This window comes from Pavona decussata, unplaced genomic scaffold, assembly GCF_977016875.1.
Source record: "Pavona decussata unplaced genomic scaffold, jaPavDecu1.1 SCAFFOLD_34, whole genome shotgun sequence".
Lineage (NCBI taxonomy): Eukaryota > Metazoa > Cnidaria > Anthozoa > Scleractinia > Agariciidae > Pavona > Pavona decussata.
The window spans coordinates 1359106-1376894 of NW_028145457.1; the positions used below are offsets into that span (position 1 = coordinate 1359106).

General features: G+C 38.7%; 1 protein-coding gene and 1 pseudogene across 2 annotated transcripts; one reads left to right on the forward strand and one right to left on the reverse strand.

The window, feature by feature from the left end:
* The first annotated feature begins 4673 nt into the window (after nucleotides 1-4673).
* On the forward strand, nucleotides 4674-8706 carry LOC146484385 (uncharacterized; annotated as a pseudogene). The gene is made up of 2 exons (XR_014863648.1): nucleotides 4674-5261; nucleotides 5844-8706. The product of XR_014863648.1 is annotated as an uncharacterized LOC146484385 (transcript).
* Nucleotides 8707-8725: 19 nt separating this feature from the next.
* LOC146484386 (uncharacterized) lies at nucleotides 8726-13315 on the reverse strand. The gene is made up of 4 exons (XM_085104895.1): nucleotides 11998-13315; nucleotides 10906-11520; nucleotides 10332-10595; nucleotides 8726-9942 (listed from the first exon to the last, which is right to left on the reverse strand). Exons 1-4 carry the CDS (start codon nucleotides 13105-13107, stop codon nucleotides 8728-8730), a joined length of 3204 nt encoding a protein of 1067 aa, XP_084961021.1. The 5' UTR covers nucleotides 13108-13315; the 3' UTR covers nucleotides 8726-8727.
* Between the last annotated feature and the right edge of the window lie 4474 nt (nucleotides 13316-17789).

Below are 17789 nucleotides of genomic sequence, written 5' to 3' on the forward strand. Positions count from 1 at the left end.
ACATGAAAATCCCAGTTAAATATATGTTTAATTCATAGATATCGAGTATATTTAAAGACTTGAACAGATGTCTCGAGTCATCTGTATAATTTGAGAAAGTGATAATTCTAACAATTTTCTTCTGTAACATGAAAATAGACTTTAGCCTGGTAGAATAGGTATTTGCCCAAATAACATTGCAATATATTAAATATGGATAAATCATGGTGTTATAAAGTGTTAAGAGTAATTTGAGGGATAAATAATGTCTTGCTTTTGCCGTTATGCCGACCATTTTTGAGACTTTCGTTGCAATATGATTAATATGATATTTCCACGAGAGTTCTTCATCAATGATTATTCCCAAGAATTTAGTATACTTGACTTTTTCAATGGGGTTTTCATTTAAAATTACATGTGCATTATAATTTAGCCTCTTTTTCCTAGTTTTGAATATCATTAAATGTGTTTTATTTACATTAAGTGATAACTTGTTGGCAGTTAACCACAATGCTACCTTTTTTAGTTCTTCATTCATAATTCTGATAAGAGTTTCTAGATCATGATGAATCAGGAATAAGTTTGTGTCATCTGCAAATAGTATAAAAGATAATATTTGGGAGCATTTGGATATATCATTGATGTAGATTAGAAACAAAAGAGGCCCCAGCACAGAGCCTTGAGGCACTCCACAACTGATTGTTAAGCTATCTGATTTTGTTGTTTTATATTTAACAGCTTGTTTTCGAAACTGTAGATAATTTTTAAACCATTCCAGCACTATTCCTCTTATTCCATAGTGTTCTAGTTTATGCAACAAGATAGCATGATTCACTGTGTCAAATGCTTTAGACAGATCTAAAAATACACCCATCGTGTATTGATTGTTTTCAATTGCATTTGTTATCTTAGTTACTAGTTCCAATATTGCATGATTTGTTGAATGCTTTTTACGGAAGCCATACTGATGTTCGTTTAGAATATTATGTTTGTCTAGGAACTTTATGATTCTCTTATACATCAACTTTTCTAATATTTTTGAAAAACATGGGAGCACGGAAATGGGTCTATAGTTTGAAAATGATTCCTTATCATTTGTTTTAAATACTGGTGTAACAATTGCCATTTTAAATTCATTAGGGATGATTCCTGTCAGAAAGGTTTGGTTAAAAATGTATGTTAGTGGCTTCACTACGTTATCTGAAATTGCTTTTATCACCCTTGGGGACATTTCATCATTGCCACCTGATTTATTGACGTTCAATTGATTAAATTCTATCTTAACTTCATTTTCCGTAGTAGGGTCTAGAAATATTGAATCCTGATTATTCGCAGGTAAATAGGAGCTAAAATTCACGTTGCTTGGTGGTATTTTTTCAGCTAATTTAGGTCCTACATTAACAAAGTATTCATTAAAGTTATTTGCTATTTCGTTAGGATCGGTAATTATGTTACCATCCTTCATAAAATTGTCTGGTAATTCTGAACTTGATTTATTTTTATTAGTTATCTCATTTATTAGTTTCCATGTTTGTCTTATGTTGCCTTGTGATTCTTGAAATTTGCCGTTGTAATACGATTTTTTTGCAAGTCTTTTAATTTTGTTAAATTTGTTTCGATAGGTTTTGTAATTTTTTTCATTTGTATTGTTTGGGTTATTAATGAATCTTTTATATAGTTTATTTTTAAGTTTCCTCGAGGCCAGAATTTCTTTTGTGATCCACGGGGTTTGATATGACTTCTTAAAACTAATTTTTCGTCTCATTAGTGGTACTGTTTCATCAAATGCATTATACAATATTTTATAAAATGTAGTGTAGGCGTACTGTGGGTTTGCTTCTCTGTATACTTCTTTCCAGTTTTCACATTTTAGTTTTTGATTTAAGAGTTTGAGAGTTTCACTTGTTATCTTTCTATATTTTGTTTCTTTGATTGGGGTCGTGTTAGTATTAGTTATGGTAGTCGCTATCTGAAAAATAGGTAGGTGATCAGAGATATCTGTTAATAGTAGACCAGTAGTAAAATTATCTTCAAAGCTATTAACAAAAATGTTATCTATTAGTGTTGCACTTGTGCTTGTTATTCTAGTGGGTCTTGAAATGAGTGGGTAAAAAGACGATGAAAACATGTAATTTATAATATCATTTGAATGTCGATTTTCCTCAACTTTAAGCAGGTCAGAATTTATGTCTCCCATAAGGAAACACTTCTTTTTCTGGGAATCCAATTTCTGAAGTAATTGTAATAAGCTTTCCTTAAACTGATCTAAATTATTATTTGGAGGTCTATAAATTACTCCTACAAGTATATTGTCTGGTCTAGCCAGCTCAATAAATTGTGATTCTATTACATCATCTATGTTAATCGAGAGGTCATGTCGTTCACGGTACTGGTAGGATTGCTTTACATATAATCCCACACCACCGCCAATTTTATGATTGCGTACCCTTCCGACAAAGCTGTATTGATATAATGGGAAATCATTCACATTGTTGCTATTTAACATGTTTCTGTTAAACCTATCACCGAAAATTTGTGATCTAAGGAATCAAGGTAGTCAACAAAATCAGCATGCTTATTTATAATGCTTCTTATGTTGCAATGTAAAATCGAAAAATTTGTCTCATTGTCTTATAAGTTCGGCGTCTGAATCAAAAGGCGGGATTTTTGTGATTTGGGCCGACCTTATTATAAATTTGAATTAAGTTCGGCTCATGAAAAGTTCGGCGTCTGAACTGGGATGCCGCTTTAAACCGCAAGGTAAACAAACAAATGGTGTTTTGATCGTTATCACTCCAGGATCGCATTTTAGTCGTGTTTACACGACAGGAAAGGAGGAACGGCTCGGATAGAAACAAGAACCGGTCCAATAATTTTTTACCGTTTATACGAGAAATATCAGGGAACGGCTCCGATAAAAAGAGGCACCGGTCCCCAAATGTTGGTGGAACGGCAAGGGCTGTTTACACGACAAAATTTTTAGGGACCGAAAATGATTGAGCCCATCAATGTATTTCGTTTAAACCGCACGTGCTTGTGAAGCAATATGGCGACGGACGATGGATTGTCACTTTATCTGTCGCGTTTGCTGTCTAGAAGGAAATCAAGTCGATCTCTTTTGAAGCAATGTGAAACCAAAATATGCCTGGAAGAAAGATTTTGTCGGAAACGAAAATTTAAGTTCAGTTTAGTTCTTCTAGCATTAGTAATAGGGCACTCCACTGCGGAAAGAGCAATTTGACAGAAGAAACTAGAAGTGCTTGGTTCTACCTGGCATGCGACCCTTACTCTGACGATGAATGGTATAGAAACTTCCGTATCTCCAGGAACACGTTCCACTTCCTTGTTGATGAACTGCAAATGGACATAATACGTCAAGATCATGTAATGTGGAAGGCCGTTGAAGTGAGAAAAAATATTGCCTTTTTTCTGTATTTTATAGCCTCAACTGAGGGATATCGGTCTCCAACCTTTCTTTTTGGGTTTCCAGGGCAATTGTTTCTATTTGCATTCGTGAATTTGAAGATGCTTTAAATATATTCAACAACATGTCAATTTCTTCATCAGCCCAAACGTCCTTTTGGGTCGCTTTTATTCTCGATTTCGTCTTCTGCCCCTTTTCTTGATTTTCCGCCATTGTCGTAAGGAAGTAAAGCCGAATACGCATGCACACAAGGGCAAATGACTGGGAACAAAATAGTACTGGCTCGCAACAAATCAAGTGGAGCGGGTACGTATGTGTATACACGATGCTCAAGACCATAAAGGATGGGGCCGGAACCAATTTTTATCCGTGCCGTTCCGCGACGAGACCATAGGCGCCTATGGTCCCGTCGTAGAACGGCACGGATAAAAAACGGCTCGGGTAAAAGTCGGGTACGCATAGTTTACACGAAAGAAACTATTCGTGCCGTTCTACTTTTTGTTCGAACCGTTCTATTTTTTTCTGTCGTGTAAACGGGCCTTTTGTCTCACAGATTCATTCGTTTTTTCAACTTACTTCAACGCTTGATTTGTGGATATCCCTCGATGCGATATATAAACTAGCTTCAATTCACCAAAACAAGCAAAAGTGTCCCGTTCATTCTATAATTGACTGCTTCGTGCTCGCTCGTTGTTTTTAGAGAGCAAACGTGAGATTTGCGGATTTGTTTTCTTGAAAAAATGAGTACATAGACAAGAATCAAGGATCCTTGGACGAGAATAGTGCGAAATAATTATCACCAGAAAAACTTCTGATAACTGAAAACAGCGAGCGGCTAATGAAGTATAAACATAGTCACGTGGTCATCTCTGGCACGAAAACAAAAACACCTTACGGGTTCAAGTTGTAAATCATTGCTTGACACATTGCCGCGTTTAACGTGTCGCCCGGCTATGGAACACTGTAGAATTTTTAATTTCGTCCACTGATAACTTGGTTGAATCACATAACACTCTGAAGCTCCTGACGCGCCACATTTCGCAACGGCTGAAATCATCCTTTTTCTTTCCAGAAAATTAACCACTCGGGAACACCAGTTTCTTACATATCCAAAATATTAGCCGCGAAGTTTATGAATATTACTACGTACCCATACCATTTACAGTCAACCCAGGTCACGCGTAGCCTGCGAACGCAGACGTATTTCCGGCCGTCGCTTCACTCCGCCGAAAAATAACGTCTGCGAAAACGAACCCACAGACGATTTCCATGACGTCATTCTTTTTGAGCCAATCACAATTTGGTTCAGAAAAGTCCAGAACTAAACACGCGTGTCTAGCGTGAGGCACACGAGTACGCGTGTAAAAAAAATGGCGGACGATGTTGCGTCTTGTGTGCAGTTGGCGTTCAGAAAAGCTTGTGAAAGATTTGGAATACAGAAGCTCAATCAACAACAAGAAGAGGCCATAAGATGCATCGTTCTGGATAATAAGGATGTTTTCGTGAATTTACCTACTGGATTTGGAAAGTCAATGATATTTCAGGGATTACCCGAAGTGTTTGCTTCGCTGCAGCCAGCACGTGAGAGAAATATAGTAATCGTAGTTTCGCCATTAGTTAGCCTAATGAAAGACCAAGTGAGTCGATTAACCTGGCTCGGAATAAGTGCTATTTGTCTGAGCGATATAATCACTGAATCGCAGAGGAAAGCAGTGGAAAATGGCCAGTATTCTATTGTTTACGGATCGCCAGAAACATGGTTGGGCGATGAAAGGTGGCGTAAAATGGTCGCAAGTGACAGTTACAAGAAGTCCGTACGAGCTGTGGCTATTGATGAAGCTCATATAATATCCCATTGGTAAGTTATACAGGGACTTTTACTTGACTTATTGCCTCCTCCAAATGGAACGAAATGAACAATTGTGAAATGAGCATCTTTCAGAATGTCTGAGATCGACATTTTCTTTTGTTTTGTTGTTTACCTGAAATCACGCTTCTTAACTAGGTCAAGCTTTACTCGGCTGTTTTTCCTCGTACTTTTTTGGAATTAATATTATGTCAATTTCAGACAATGAAATCGAAATTGTTGTTGAGTGCATGCAAATTATTTTGATAACATGACATCTCCTTTAAATTCAGAAGGTGATACATGCAGTACATTTGTTTATTTGTTGAAATTGTTGTTTTCACCGTGATTTATGGGAAGGTTCATGCGAATGTATTTATGCTTTATATATTCCTGGCCTCTACCATGTCGCAGTTTATTATTTTTTAATGCCAATGTCTACAACACACAACTATATAATTATATCACGTCTGGCGTAAAATAATAGAAACAATATTGCACCAAATACACAAACAATGGTTCAACATTGGCTTCATTTCATTTGCATCCAGTACCCAAAGGAGTCCAACTTATGTGGTTTTCATATTTTTGTAGGGGTACATCAAAGTCAAATAAACATGCAGCCTTCAGAGTGTGGTTTTCAAGACTTAATGAGTTCAGGTCCCTGCATTTGGAAGTCCCTTTCATTGCCCTTACAGCGACAGCAGATACAAGGGAGACAATTTTTGAGGTGCTTGGAATGAGAGATCCTCATTTCATTGTTGGAAGCCCGAATAAAGGGAACATTAGTTATGTAGTCCAATACATGAAGAAGAATGCTGACCTAGCACATTACTTTGCCTGGATAGCTGAGGAAGTTATTGCACGTGGTAGGGAAGCTACTAGAACAATAATTTATTGCCAGACTATTTAACAGTGTGCAGTGGTTTACTCAACTATCAAGTCCCTTCTAGGAGAACACATTTGTGTGAACTCTGAGAATAGTGAGCCTCAAAAGGTGGTTCTTGAAATGCTCCATTCCTGTACCCCTGCATCAAACAAAGAGAATAATTTACAGTCCTTCCAAAGAGAACAAGGATCTGTCCGTATTTTAGTGGCTACAATTGCTTTTGGCATGGGAGTCGACTGCAAGGAGGTGTACAGAACAGTCCATTTTGGACCAGCAAAGAATGTAGAATCCTACATGCAGGAGAGTGGAAGGGCTGGACGGGATGGCAATCGCAGCACTGCTTGTTTTCTATATCAGAGTATGTAATTAATACACGTAGAAAAAGATATGAAGGAGTACGTCAAACACAAAGACTGCAGACGGAACTTTCTCCTGCAGTACTTTGATAAAGAACATCTTCACCAACCCAACCCAATTCACTTGTGTTGCGACAACTGGTCTGTAATGTGTAAGTGTGGTCTTGAAAACTGCAAGGTTTTGAATTATCCTGCATATTTGGAGCCTGCTATGAATGAGCTGTCCAGGAAACGTGATGTGACAGATGAACAGAGAGAGACACTTAGGACTGAACTTGACATCTACCACAAACATTTACTTACAAATCTGCTGAAAAGAGATTCAACTTGCAAGTTAAAATCTTTCACTCACCCCAAGTTTCTTCTGGGATTTTCTGATATTCAGATTTCACAAGTTCTCATTCACTGCCCCGAAATGTTTTCAATGAATGACATTTGCAACCTGATTGAAATATGGGATTTGAAACATGCAGTTAAAATCTATGAAATTTTGAATGGCATTTTCATGGACATGGATGATTGCCACATTCACATAGAAGACAATGACCTGTCATCTGATGAGGAAGAGCTCTTACCAGAGGACTGGAATGATCTTGCCCTGGATGATGAATTAGCAGATATGGCAATTGAGAATCTTAGCCTATCCCAAATGGATGATTCAAACAATGCATCAATGGATAATGCACATAGTGCAGTACCATTTGCTGCCTTAAATGCAGTGATGAACTTAAGCTTTGATGCTGTCTACTGTAGGCTCTTGATCAGAAAAATGTGTTCATTCAATTAAATTTTAGAAATGGAATTAAATTATATTTTTTGAGTGTCAAAGTGAGTACTTCTGTCTGACATTTGCCTGGGCTTACTAGCCCTGTGAAGGAGATTTGGTTTGCTGAGGTGAAAGAAAAATTTGAACTAAAGAACTCTGGAGTACATTACTAGCGCTGCAACCGACTGAGCTACTAGGTCAGCCCTGGTCTTGGGTAGTAAGGTATTATTTAATTCCATTTCTATCGCATGGGTGCTACATGTACGCAGCTAACACAGTTTGTAGCAATTAAAGTATTGTCTGCCCCCACAGGCGGATTCAATCCAGCTTTTGTATTTTTGACCGCATGACACAAAAGCCAGAAATCCATCTGTGTTTGCAGGCTAATTAAGTTTTTAGCTTGGAAACAGAATTGCTGTTTCACACTTCTAAAAATATACAGTCTCTGTTTGCAGGCTTTTATTTTTAAAACTGACAATATGTCTTTTTCAGTTCCAAGAATATAGTATTGCTAACCTTTCGATTCTACCAATTTACAGAAAGCATTGGCTCAATAGCAAAGAGAGGGAAAACTTTAAATCTTTAAAAAATTCTAGGAATACTGTCAGTATGAGTAACAGTCATCCCTGACTAATGGCCACCTGGAACAATCCACCATACGGAAAAAAAAGTAGGCTGTACAGTTTACAACAATACCTTGAGAGCCTACATGTAACACAGCCATTAGGCACATAGAAAACCCTATTTTTTGGCGAAGTTCGTCCCTGTGCTAACAACATTGTGTATGCTAGGTTTGAAGTTTCTAGTTTCTGTGCGTTTGAGTGAGTGTTTTTAGGTTGTGCTAAGAATTATGGGTAAAGGTACCAGTCGCCATCTTTTTCAGTACAGTGGATTGGTGGGGTGAGAATGGTGGAAGTAATCGCCCCCATCTGCCTACCTCAAAGAACACCCCCTCTCTTTCCTGTTTCCCTCCCCTTTATTTCACCCTGTCCCTGTCAAGTTAAGAATTAACACCTTTGATTTAATCTTTAAAACAGAAACAATAATAATATTACAAATACAGGTTGTTACAATTTTTTCTATAATAATGTACATGCTTTTCACTCTTAGCACCACAGAAATATTCCTGTTGTTTGTATGCTCAAGTCCATTTTCAAGGAATAAGAAGTAAATTTTATATTGAAATAATAACCCCCTTTTGAAACGAAAATTAAAATAATCATGGGATTTGAATTGAGGAAATGAGGTAGTGAACAATGTTGCTGTTTCATGACTATTTACTTACTGGCACTGTATGATTTTCTTCCTTTGGTTCTTAATCTTTTATACATTTACAGTTTTAGTTTCTTATTTAGCTTTATACAGATTTGTTTCAGTTTTCATACATTTTTTAACACTTAGTTAGGTGTCCCCTATTAGCTGAGGGCTTACCCTCTGCTAGATCTTTTATTAACACGTTAATAAAGTTTATCTGGCCTTATCACCTGAGGAAAGTTTTTGCTTATGCTCATTGATCCACATATATGCTTTAGACATGTCTAGATGCTCTAATACATCCCTTTGAAATCCTTTGAAATGTTTAAATTTGCGACCCTCTTGATACTTAAAAGCATTGTTCTGTACTAAGTTCTTTAGCAGTTCATCCAAGTCTCCAGTTGGGAAGTGCTGAACATGTCTCCCTGAGCGTAGAAATCGATGAAGGCTTCTTTCAACCTTGCCAGTTATTTCTCTTGCTGGTTTTTCAGCCCTGGAGATTCGGGTCACTGCTTTCTCATTCACATTGACACCCAAGTTGCCAATCCCTTGTTTAATATAATTGTTGCTGTGTTCCACTTCCAGGTCATGGGGTATGTTCTTGCCAGGGCCACCATGGTTGTTTACACCTCTGTTCCATATCAGTTTCTCTGCCTCTTTCTCACTAAGCCCATGGACAAGCAGCAACTGATACAAGCTTTCTAGAGCGTACTTTGTACTGTGAGAACCATCTGCCTTACACAGCAGCATGAGGTACTTGTACTGCCTAATAAGCCTTTCACCATCACCCTCAGACACTGCATCCAAGAAATTCATGAAAAATAGCCCTTCACAAAGAAGTGCACAGTTGTAATTCAACATGTCATCAGCTTCCGTAGATGGTGAAGGTATGGACTTGTCAGGAGTGGAAGGCAAATTATCTGATATATCAACTGGTGGATCATGTCCTTGTTCATGTCTCCTCCTACTCTTGCCATTGTACTTGAAAGACACTGCACAGCCTGGAAAACGGCAAGGGAAACGCCCATCTGGATTTAGCTGGAGTTGTTGCAATACTTCCTGCCTCTCCTGGGCTGATACCATGGCTTCTATGGAGCCATTCAACATTCCTTCATCCACCACTAGCTCATCAACAATCATTCCAGCCGCCTTGTGCAAAAACTGAAGTTTCTGCAGCTTACTTTGATTACTAAGATCTTTAGGAATAGGCAGATGTTTGGGCTTGCCTTGTCTGCTATCCAATCCAAGCACATGAAAGGCAGCAGCAATAACACGAGCTGTTACCACCAAGACCATGAAATCTCTATCTGCTCTGTAGGCAGTGTGAGGATCTTCCCGTACATTACGGCGATTAATCAAATTGCGATCAGCAAACATGGTGCATTGGTCACCTGAAGAACCCCCAGAGTAGAAACGTCTGTATAACAGCTGTAGTAGGGATAGGATTAGAATTTGTTTATATTAATGCAAAAAAGAAACCAGAACAAAAAAGACATTGAAATTGACCCTCAATGAACTCAGCTGTATGGTTTTATATTTTGTAAACTGAATAAAGATAGTTAGTTGATAACCTTTAGTTCTTTTTTCATTAAAAATTAAGGCCCTTTAAGCTGCTTTTAATAATTGCTAATGGTCCAGATAATGTGTTATTTGGTACAACTTGATGAGGATTTAATAAACAAAACACTTAATTAAATTCTGTAGAAAAATTTTTTCCTTTGGCTCGCTGTGCAACTAATTTATATTTATCATTATAAACCAAATGACAAAGCACATAGTAGTAAAAATTAACTTGTAAAATCAACATGTAAACATACATCAAGGATCTTAACTCCTGTGTGCCAGTCACCAAGCTGAAGATTGAAGCCTTCCAAACGGTCTTCGGCTGTGTATCCATTGGAAACTGAATGGATTGCATTCACTGCCCTCTCAATGGATAACTGATCTCCAACACACAGCTGGTTCACAAACTTCTTCTCTCCATTGTTAGTGGAAAATGGGAGGTATGACTGGAAATGCCTCAGGATATGAATGATGTCTTCAGTAATATTCTCATTCTTGAACAATATGCCCATGGGTAACTGAAATAAATATTTCAATAATAATATAATATTATTAAACAATATTTTCAATAAGAAAACCACCTATGCAACCTTATATTAATTCACTTATAACATTGCTGCTTCCCAATGTGTTTATGTTTACACCCCTTGCTGCCAGTGGAGGTCATGACATAGATGGGGTGGCCTGCTAACACAGGTGGCCTTTCTCCCAGTGTTTCTGGGCAGCCGAAATTGTTAACCGGGAAATATGTACCCTATTAATCTTCATTTATTTGTTGGTTAACACTAATTTATCATAACAAGGTTAATTGACATTATCTAAACCTACACAAACAGATTTTTGAGCCATTTCCTTGGAATACTTGTGGGGAATATGGTTGATACACACTTCTCTTAAGAATGAGAAGCATTCTAAGTGATCCACAAGAATTCTAGCCACAAGCACAATGTAGTTGTATCGTTGTTTCTTCTCGTCCTGCACACTTGGAAGGAATTTGATGTTAGGTACACCATTAATCTCTCTTGGTGAAGTATCTAGCTTGTTCCCAGAAACTCTGTTCAATATAAGTTTATGGTTGACCCAGTGGAAATCAAAATTCTGATTCTCCTTAGTCATGTGCTTGCGCTCTAGTTTTCCGTCAATGTTATCAAATGCAATAACAAAGCCTGGATGTAGATTCAGCTTGGCCTCTTTAAGCTCTGTTTGTGCTTTTTCAAGGTTCTGGGCACAGGTGTTAGAACAGCAGTGGCCAATTGCAGTACAGCTTTTGGTGAGCATGGTAAGAGCTTTCTCCTTGCCAGCAACAAACTGTTCCTCCTTGGACATCTTTTGCTGCAGATCCAATATTTCTTGGTCATGTTTTTCTCCAAGTACATCAAGCTTTGCACGAACTCGCACACTTGAGCATGCCACTTTCATCTTTGATAGTCTATCCATAGTTGCCTGGGAAAATCATTCAAGAATACAGCATAACAATTAAACCTTGAAAATGCAGAAATAGGCATGTATGATTTGTATTGGCAACACTTCTTTGAAGGAATTAAGTTCAAGCTGGTACTCAGACTCAAAAGCTTGAAACACAATTTACCCTATTAACGGTGAATTTTTGACAATTAAAGGTGGCACTGAATCTGCAACTAGGGCAAAGTTGAGGGTACTAACATGCTTTTGCTGTTGTCATGATACCTGTAATGCCAAGAAAAGGATAATAACTTGTTCAACAATGATTAGGCGGCAATTGTTAAATTCCATAATAATATTATGTTAGAGTGGTGGTGCTGATCTACATGTAACAAAGTTTAGGTGCTCAAATATGCGGGAAACTCTTATCAGCCACCTTAAGAAGCCAATGGTTTGCAAAAAATTCAGACGTGCATCATTTACAATTTCCATTATAATGTAGTTTTATTTAATCCTAACCTCCAGAGATCTTGACTTAAGAAGAGTTCCAATTATTGTGGCACAGGCGTTCATATGTGAGTTGCGCTGTTTAAGTAGGACTGACCCTGCTACTGCTACACTAGGAAGCCACTCAGGATTTTCCTTTCCAATGCATGCACTGGTCATCAAAAAGGCATAGAATATTGGGGCTCTTGCTTTTAATTCAAGGCAAGCTTTTTCAAAGTCGAAATTCACTATTTCCTCCTTTGTGTTAGCCCTTAAGATGGAGGGTCGTTTGCGGGAACAAAGTTCATTTAGTTGCAAAGTCATCAACTTGAGAACCTTCTCCACTACCATTTGTTTAAGCGTGTCACTCTTTAGAACCGCGGTCGCAATTCGCTGATTAGGACCATGCGCGATTGCTTTACCAAGGACTGAAAGATCGTTTTTGAGTTCCTTACGAACTGTTTTACCACAGGGATAAGTTACAGAAATATGAACTTGCGTTTCCTGGAGTTCTGTCACAGATAATACTTGTTTTTCCAGCACAGGTTCTGCGGGTTTACGGCGCGGAGTAGAAGTAAACATTTGGCCACCGCTGCAACCTCCGAAGGCTTTCTGGATCAGACCGCTTTTTTGGATCCCAGTTATCGGGCTAACAGCTCCAAAAGCAAAGACAGACGGTGTGGCGAAGGATGTAACAATTCCCGGCCTTAGAGCGAGAGGGAATATAGAAGGACAGACATCTTGGACTTGTGAATTTTCACGGCGTATTTCAATGCACGTGTCTTCAAACTTTAGGCTTTTTTTCGCCTCTGGCAATGTCCCTGGTTCTTTAGCCAGTCTTTTGACGCGGACTGAATTATCACATTGATAATCTTGCTGTATTTCAGCACCGATCTCTTCAAATTTTCGAAGAGCATTTTGATAACGGACGAGCCGATTATAACATTTCGTGCGGCAGATAGCAAAGCGTTCTCTCTCGACGTAAACATTGACATCTACTTTTGTCGCCCTGAGGATTAATGACGGAATATCCACTGCACTTTTCCCCAACACTCTGATTTTAGACTTAGGCAGCGAAAAATAATCTTTACATAGAAAGCAAAACTCCTCGGAACATGTCAATTTCTTTGGAATTTCATCCATCGCTTTCGTAAATGGATGCCAAAGCTGAAATTCTCGTCTTTCCTCGCGCGCTCTCGCGCGCAGGAATCTGACCCATTCTAAAGCGGAACGTAATTGGTCAACAACGAGACAAAGGGAATGACGTCATGGAAATCGTTTGTGGGTTCGTTTTCGCAGACGTTATTTTTCGGCGGAGTGAAGCGACGGCCGGAAATACGTCTGCGTTCGCAGGCTAGGTCACGCGTGAACGATATTTTTGAAATTTGAACGGAGTTTTGAAATTTACATGTCAGTTTTCAAAATCGCTAACGATATTTCAGAGTTCCCGTATAAATTTCCCTAGCTTTTTGACAGTATAAAGCTATGAATTTTCCTTTACATTGCAAAATTGAATATTTCAAGAATATCAATTGTTTCCCAAGTATTTTGAATCTTTTTTTCAGTTAATGCGTCTTTTTCGGAACGATTTCCAGAGAGATGTCCAACATTTCATTCACACGTCGGACATTACAAAGAGAAATTCGAATGTTCATTTCATTCTTGGAATTACTGTTCACGCGTGACCTGGATTGACTATAACAGAACAGTAACTTAAACTTTGTCACGTTCGCGATCCATCGACGAGAGATACAGCAACAGTCCCAGAAAAGTCCCAGAATCAGCCAACACGTAGCGCACGCGCAGTAGACCCCTCTTTGATCCTATTTTATACCTTGGGCTCCGCCCAAGTAATAATGGTACAAACATACCTTCAGAAGTAGACAGTAGTCACACAACACTCCAAGAGTAATGTCCCCTTAATGCAGGTTTCTCGTGTCAAAATGGGTTCATTTTGGATTTCGTGTCCGCTTACACTGTATAGAGGGGCGCTCTGACTATACTGTAGGTTAGTTCTGCAGTAAACATGGGAAGAAAATCCTGTAGGTACCCTAGCTGATGTCTGCTTAATAGATGATGTCCGCTTAATGAGGGTTTTACTGTAATTCCAAATACGTTTTTTTCTCTTTTGGCGGGTGGGGGAGGGAAGGGAAGGGAGAGGGGATGCAACAAATCTCCAGTCACGATCCCTGGAAGTAAAAATACTCTGAAAGACTCTCCCATTAACTGCCCTGATTCCTAGATCCCAACCGGAGAAAAAGTTAAATCCTACACCAAAAACCATCATCATAGCAATGAATCTTTCGACCCCCCTTTTTCACCATGTCTTGTTGCAGAATATGGAATTGCGTGGATTTCTGATGATAGGAACGTATGTGACAAAAAAGATAAGTGACAGAAAGGAACCAAAATTGAATTGCGTATTAGTCAAGTAAGATCAGGTAAATTTTAGGAGACAAACGCCACAGTTGCTATACGGTTACCGTATACCTTCAGAGGTGTCTCGCGCCCAAGCGATGTAGCGCGTCCGGTTTAAACTGTAGATACCTAAACTCCACCTCAAATTAAAGCTTACAGATCTGGCTATCAAACTATACCAAGAATTTTGAAATGAAATGAATTGCCGAATTTTTAGCACTGTTTTCTTGAATCAATTTTTTCACTTCGAGGAGACACTTTAAAGAACTAAAACTCAAAGGGAATTTGTTCGTTTGCCTTCAAATTTAGACAGTAGCTAGTTTAACATGTAAACAACAAAAACGTGTCTGCGAATTTTTTCTTTCGAAATATTGTTTCTCCGAGGGCGATTTTTGTACGATCACTCCACATTTTTTTATCTTATTTTGAAAATGTTCTGTAACTTTTCACTGCGATTGAATATGGCAAAACGCAGACACGTTTTTTAGCGCTTTGGGTCCGGAAACTGAGGACCAAATTAAATAAGCGAAAAACAAAATTCGCTTAGACTTGTAGCTTTCAAAAGGTGATTCGGACGCTTGCATTTAGAGGTCGTGAAAAATTCGACAATTTATTTTATTTCAAAATTCTTGGTATAGTTTGATAGCCAGCTCTATAAGCTTTAATTTGATATAGGGGTTTAGGTTATCTACAGTTTAACTGGACGCGCTACATCGCTTGGACCCGAGACACCTCTGAAGGCATACGGTAACCTTAAAGAAAAAAAGGGGAAAAAACGTATTTAATATTTCTCAAGTATATTCCTTGGTGCTGCAGTGTCAGTCACGAGAGAGAGCCGCTGTGAAATCCGAGTGACATCCAGCCAAGAAAACAAAGCAGTCTGTCATATAAGGTTTATCAGTGGTTTCATTGGGCGTTATTCCTGTAAGTATGTGCAGTTGGAAATATTGACAAAGATCCTAAAAATGAAGGCGAAAGGAAAAACGAGGTAGATTTGGATCTTATATTGACTTTCATCGTTGCTATTAAAGTACGTGGCAGATTATACTTGAATTATCAGAAAGCCACAATGTACGCACTTTATTTTTAAACATGGTGCCCTTGTGACGACCCAGGGACGGGACGACATTTTCTTTGCGAAAATTGAGACTTGTGATCAAAAGCTTCTCACAGGTCGTTGTATGAGCTCACGTTCTGCTGTCCTTGCCATCCTGCTGTCCACACAGCTCTACACTACACGACTCTACACTTACCACGACATTCCACCGTCCACAACATTTTATTGTCCATGACATTCGATTCCTCTGTCGTCGCCACTGTATAATTTTTCTCGGGATCATTTGCAGCCCACTATGGCGATCATTTGCGGTTCAGTTTAGGGATTATTTCTGGTCGGGCTTCCTTTTATGGCTCCGGGATCATTTGAAAATGCGAGTCATTTGAGCGTTTATATTTTATATCATATATTTTTAAGGGACTGTGCAATAATTATCAGGAGGGGGGGCTGAAAAACCAGAGTTATCTAGCAAAAACTTAGACAGTACCCCCCCCTCCAAAACTAAAAAATTAGTTCTAAGCCCCCCTCTGTTATGTTAAAAATAACGTCGCACCCCCCCCCCCCCCCCCACCAACACACACACACACGCACTCACTCCTCGCCGCCACCATTACCATAGATGCCTTTAAGTGCATGCCTTTTATATTGTCATGCTACTGTAAGCGTACGCTTACTTGTTGGATGTCGTCGTCTGGAACAAATAATACCTCATATGAGTGTTGAACAAAGCCATCCGTTTCGGAGTCATCTGAATCCAACTCAGAGTTGTTTTCGGAAGTGCTTGTGTGAGAATCAGAGTCGCATTCGGAATCACTGGATAGGAGTTCTGTGTGACTGTCATTGGCACTAATTCTTTCGTTGTTTCGTGTTCCAGTTTGCGAGAAATCAAGAGCACGTGCTACCAGCACGGCTTTGCTTCCAGATACAGGAAGATTATTCTGCTTAAGATAGATCTTAATTTGTCTTACTGTGAGGGATTTGACTTCATCTTCTTCTTTCCAGTTAATGTCTGGAAGGGTATTGCGCTCAGCTTCCCTTTTTTTAGCTTTCAATGCAATAAACTCACGGTGTTGAACAAAACGTTTGAGAGTGATTTCACCAACCATCAACTTCTCACACACCTCCTGTAGAAGGATATTGATCGCTTGATTGAAGATTTAAACAAAGCATTTGCTAAGTACCGGGGTGCTTGCCACATTGGCTCAAAATCCAAAACTTCTGAAGCCAGAAAGAGAAAGGAGCAGAGAAAAAAATCAAAGAACAGGAGATTGAACAAATAACAGATGAAAAAGGGCTTGCATTATATTTAGATCCTTGGGAGGAGAGCCTGTTGAACTTTGTTATGAGCCAGAGATGTATGGAATTCAGCAAATCGATTCAGTCGATGAAGAAACATTACTTTTATTCACATCAAAAACCGACAAAGCTTGTCTACGAGATCTGTTTGATTCCCATTGTTTTACGGGGGATGCTAAAAAACAAGTGCATGATTTTTGCTTTACATAGGGTCAGCTTAATTAAATAGAAGAAGGGTTAAAATTAATCAGTTATCTTTTCATTTTGATGGAATTTTTTCAATAATCGTTTAACAGCTGTTCGTATTGATATTTGTTACAGTCTATCATGAGGCCTGTATTGAGAATCTTTAATTGCGTTTAAGTTTATTTACATTTCGAATAAAACTTAAGGCCCCCCCTCTGTCAAATGAGTGATTTTACTTTGACCCCCCCTATCTTGGCAGCAATTTTAGGTAATGCCCCCCCCTCTGGTTTTTCAGCCCCCCCCCCCCCCCCCCTCCTGATAATTATTGCACAGTCCCTAAATTCATTTATTTTCTTTTGTGTCCTCAATTAGTAGAAGGTTTTTTTTCCTTCGGCTAGTCTTGTATTTTGACACAAATAAAGTTATCATTTATTTATTCGTTCGATCGTTCGCTCGTTCGTTCGTTCGTTCGTTCATTCATTGAAGGCCTCTGCTAGCCAATAAGACTTGAATTAGGGCTTACGGACTGTGTATTATGAGAATGCAAAGTCAATGAAAGATATCGAAAGAAACTCATTTTATTTATGCTTTGCTTTGGAATGAGACGTGAAATTGACACAGACCTCTGATCTTACAAAACAATGGGGCAGGTACGTGTTAACTCACGCAAAATCTCACTCTATAACTCTCATTATGTTCGTCTAAAATCCCGCAGTAGTAAGGGAGAAAACTACTCGCCGAGTACCTTTTCAAACTCACGCCTTTTGCGTCCTGCCAAGTGTTTCTCCTTCTCGTCAGTTTTTTTGAAGTTTCGGATGTTGAGAAAAGCACTTGAACGAGAAACATACAGCCCTTACAATGTTTTCAT